This window comes from Miscanthus floridulus, chromosome 7 (assembly GCF_019320115.1).
Source record: "Miscanthus floridulus cultivar M001 chromosome 7, ASM1932011v1, whole genome shotgun sequence".
Taxonomy (NCBI): Eukaryota; Viridiplantae; Streptophyta; class Magnoliopsida; order Poales; family Poaceae; genus Miscanthus; species Miscanthus floridulus.
The window spans coordinates 118044030-118046962 of NC_089586.1; the positions used below are offsets into that span (position 1 = coordinate 118044030).

Below are 2933 nucleotides of genomic sequence, written 5' to 3' on the forward strand. Positions count from 1 at the left end.
GTTATAGTGTAAAAAGATGTGGCAAGATTCTAGCATGACATAGTGTGGCTCCAAAGTTTCTAGATATACATTTTTTTTGTCACACTTATCTAATGTTGTGGCAAATTTTAGAGTTCGAAAGTAGTTGCAGAATGTGAATTCCTTGGGTTTCTTTGTGACGGAAAATGTTCATCTAGGTTAAATCTCCGACTTAACACAGGCCCATTTTTCTCGATTTATTTCAAAAATTAACGGTGTTGTTCTGTTAGTGGTATATGACATTCATGTCGACAGCGAGCTATCTCGAAATCTACCGGCTCAGTTGCAAATATATCAATGTGCGTGCCTTTATAGAGATAAGTGTACAGACATGTACGGGCGTTGTGTTCTACTGTGATTGAAAAAAAAAAGTTGCAGAATCAGTAGTTTCAAACTGGCGATGACAATGATTGGTACATTATTAACTGTTTGCACACATGCCGGCAACAAGTGGACTCTCTGAGCCTAACTCCCAGGTGCCTCCGGTTCACTGTAGTACTTGCACAGATACGTGAAGAACACAAAACTGACGGTGCCGATAAAAGCCAGGAACCAGTTGTACTTGTCCAGGTGTTCATGCCGTGGATCATCAGAGAACCAGCCGTGTCCCTCTCCCGTCCTCGCCGTCGTCGTCTCGAGGACCGCGATCAGAAAGGCACCGAGGAAGTTCCCGAAGCCAAAGACGCTGAGGTAGTGCGCGATGCCGATGGTCCTCATGGTGCTGGGGACCTGCGTGTAGAAGAACTGCATTCCGACGACCGTGAACACATCAGCTACTCCCAGTAGAATGTACTGCGGGAGCAGCCAGAATATGCTCAGCTGATGAGTGGCGCCGACGAAATGGACCCGCTTCGATTCGACAATGGAGGCGGTGACCATGGCTGCGACTGAGAGGACCATACCGATGCCGATCCGCTGGAGCACGGTACTCCCCTTCTCCTCCCGGGTGAACACGCGCATCAGAGGAACGAATATCTTGTCGTACAGCGGCATGAGTAGTATCACCGACATCGTCGTCGAGCTCTGGAGCATTGCTGGAGGAGTCACGAAGGTGCTGCCGACCTTGTGGTTCATCAGTGTCCCTTGCTCGGTGAAGAACGTCATTGGCTGCTGAAAGATGACGGCGAAGATCAGCAGCGTTGTCCAGATCAGCAGAAGCCTCAGGATGGCATTGGTGACGCTAGTTGCAGTGTCATGGTCATCTTTTGCCTCCTTCATATCAGTGAACTCATCTTTAAGCGCCTTCTCTTCTAATCTGTATTTCAACATATTAACATATATAATAGTACAAAAGAAATTGAGGTACGGACTACTATAGTAAAATCTTACTCTAGCTCCGAAATGTCATGATCATCATCTCTAGCCGGTAAACGGACCTTCCGAGTAATGAGACATGTAACGATTTCTTTCAGTGCAGTGAAAATGCCATCTGAAGGCTTGTTACCAGTATTCCGTTCCTTGCACATATACAGAGGAGCTCCGCAACAGAATGCGACCACAGATAAGACCATGACGCTGCAAGGAATGGCAAATCCGAGACCCCAACCAAACGTGTCTTGGATGTATGACATGATGGAGTTCCCCAAGAGGCTACCACTGCATATACCAAAATACCACCACTGGAAGAACAGGCTCTTCACCTGGTTCTTTTGTTCAGCTGGCAGAGATTCCATGTCATCTTCAATCAGTAGTTGATCAGCTCCAAATGCTTGCAACGAAGGGATGTATCCACCCTGCCCAACTGAGATCAAGTACACTGGCAAAAACAGCAAAGAAGATGGCATCCATGAGTGCAGCACTGCCCATGAGGTTAAACCTACTAGGCCCTGATCAATAAACAAGAAAAACGATAGGAAAAGGTTAGGTGAACTGCAATTCTCACCAAAAAAACAATAACATAAACTACGGGTGTAAAATCTCTGAAGTAAACTTGTTTTAAGGGAGTGCTTATAGTAGTGCAGAGAAAGAAAAAACTTACCACTATGTAAAGCAACGATGAAACAGTTATGGTAGAATAACGATCCCAGAAAGAATCAGCAAGAATGGCACTAGCCAGTGGAAGCATGGACGTGACTCCATTCCATGTGCTAACACTCTTCGCAGCGGAGGATGTGCTCATCTTTACAACATCAGTGAGGAAAGTCACAATATTTGAGGCTACCCCCTTGTAAACAAATCTCTCCACACCAGCCACCACTGCAACACAAAATGTAATGAACTGAAAAATGATGCACAGATCATATCTTGCAGGGGAAAAACAATAGTACAATGACATCGAGCATGGTTACCTATAATGAGAACACATGGCTTGCTCAATGCTGCCGACTTCACTTCTGAATCCATGAGAAACAGTGAACACCGAGAAGCCTCACTCAGCTCCTTCAAAAGTTTACATATATGGGATATTCTGAACAAAGACAGATGAGACCTAATATTCTTGCCCCTTCTTTTATTAGTGGTAACTCTACAATGGGAAGAAAGCGTGAGGACTACTAGTGCAACCTCCACAAATCAACAGATTTATTTTATGAATTATGACTTATATAATTCCAGGAGTTAGTGCCGTTAGAGGAAAACGAGTCCAGGAATAATATGGAATGCCCTGTTCGCATCACCTAAAACAAGCTGCTAGCTGCTAAAAAAGATCTACCTGATCCAAATAGTCCAGCTTATAGTCTGGTTTATAGCCCATTTTAAACTATTCAACCACCCCGGTTATAAAAAGCTATTAGTTGGCTCTCTCTAGCAATTGCAGCTTATAAAAAAGTTTTGCTGATTCAAATTGATCTCCAGTAGTTTGCATGTTACATATTTACACTGAATTTTTCACACATGAACGGGAAACTTTCTTTTCAGATGTTTGTCCTGATTAAAAAGAAATGAATATGGCAGATCTTATGTGGAAAATTTCGTTG

General features: G+C 43.9%; 1 protein-coding gene across 1 annotated transcript; it reads right to left on the reverse strand.

The window, feature by feature from the left end:
• Window positions 1-483: 483 nt before the first annotated feature.
• On the reverse strand, window positions 484-2394 carry LOC136466125 (protein NRT1/ PTR FAMILY 5.8-like). The gene is made up of 4 exons (XM_066464587.1): window positions 2307-2394; window positions 1997-2214; window positions 1348-1844; window positions 484-1273 (listed from the first exon to the last, which is right to left on the reverse strand). Exons 1-4 carry the CDS (start codon window positions 2359-2361, stop codon window positions 484-486), a joined length of 1560 nt encoding a protein of 519 aa, XP_066320684.1. The 5' UTR covers window positions 2362-2394.
• Window positions 2395-2933: the final 539 nt, after the last annotated feature.

Bases quoted from the DNA above. Each gene is read 5' to 3' on its own strand.
- LOC136466125 (XM_066464587.1), bottom strand. From the start codon at position 2,361: ATGGATTCAGAAGTGAAGTCGGCAGCATTGAGCAAGCCATGTGTTCTC. The intron at 2,215-2,306 runs GTAACCATGCTC...TTTGTGTTGCAG, and splicing joins GCCATGTGTTCTCATTATAG to TGGTGGCTGGTGTGGAGAGA. The intron at 1,845-1,996 runs GTAAGTTTTTTC...TTTATTGATCAG, and splicing joins CATCGTTGCTTTACATAGTG to GGCCTAGTAGGTTTAACCTC.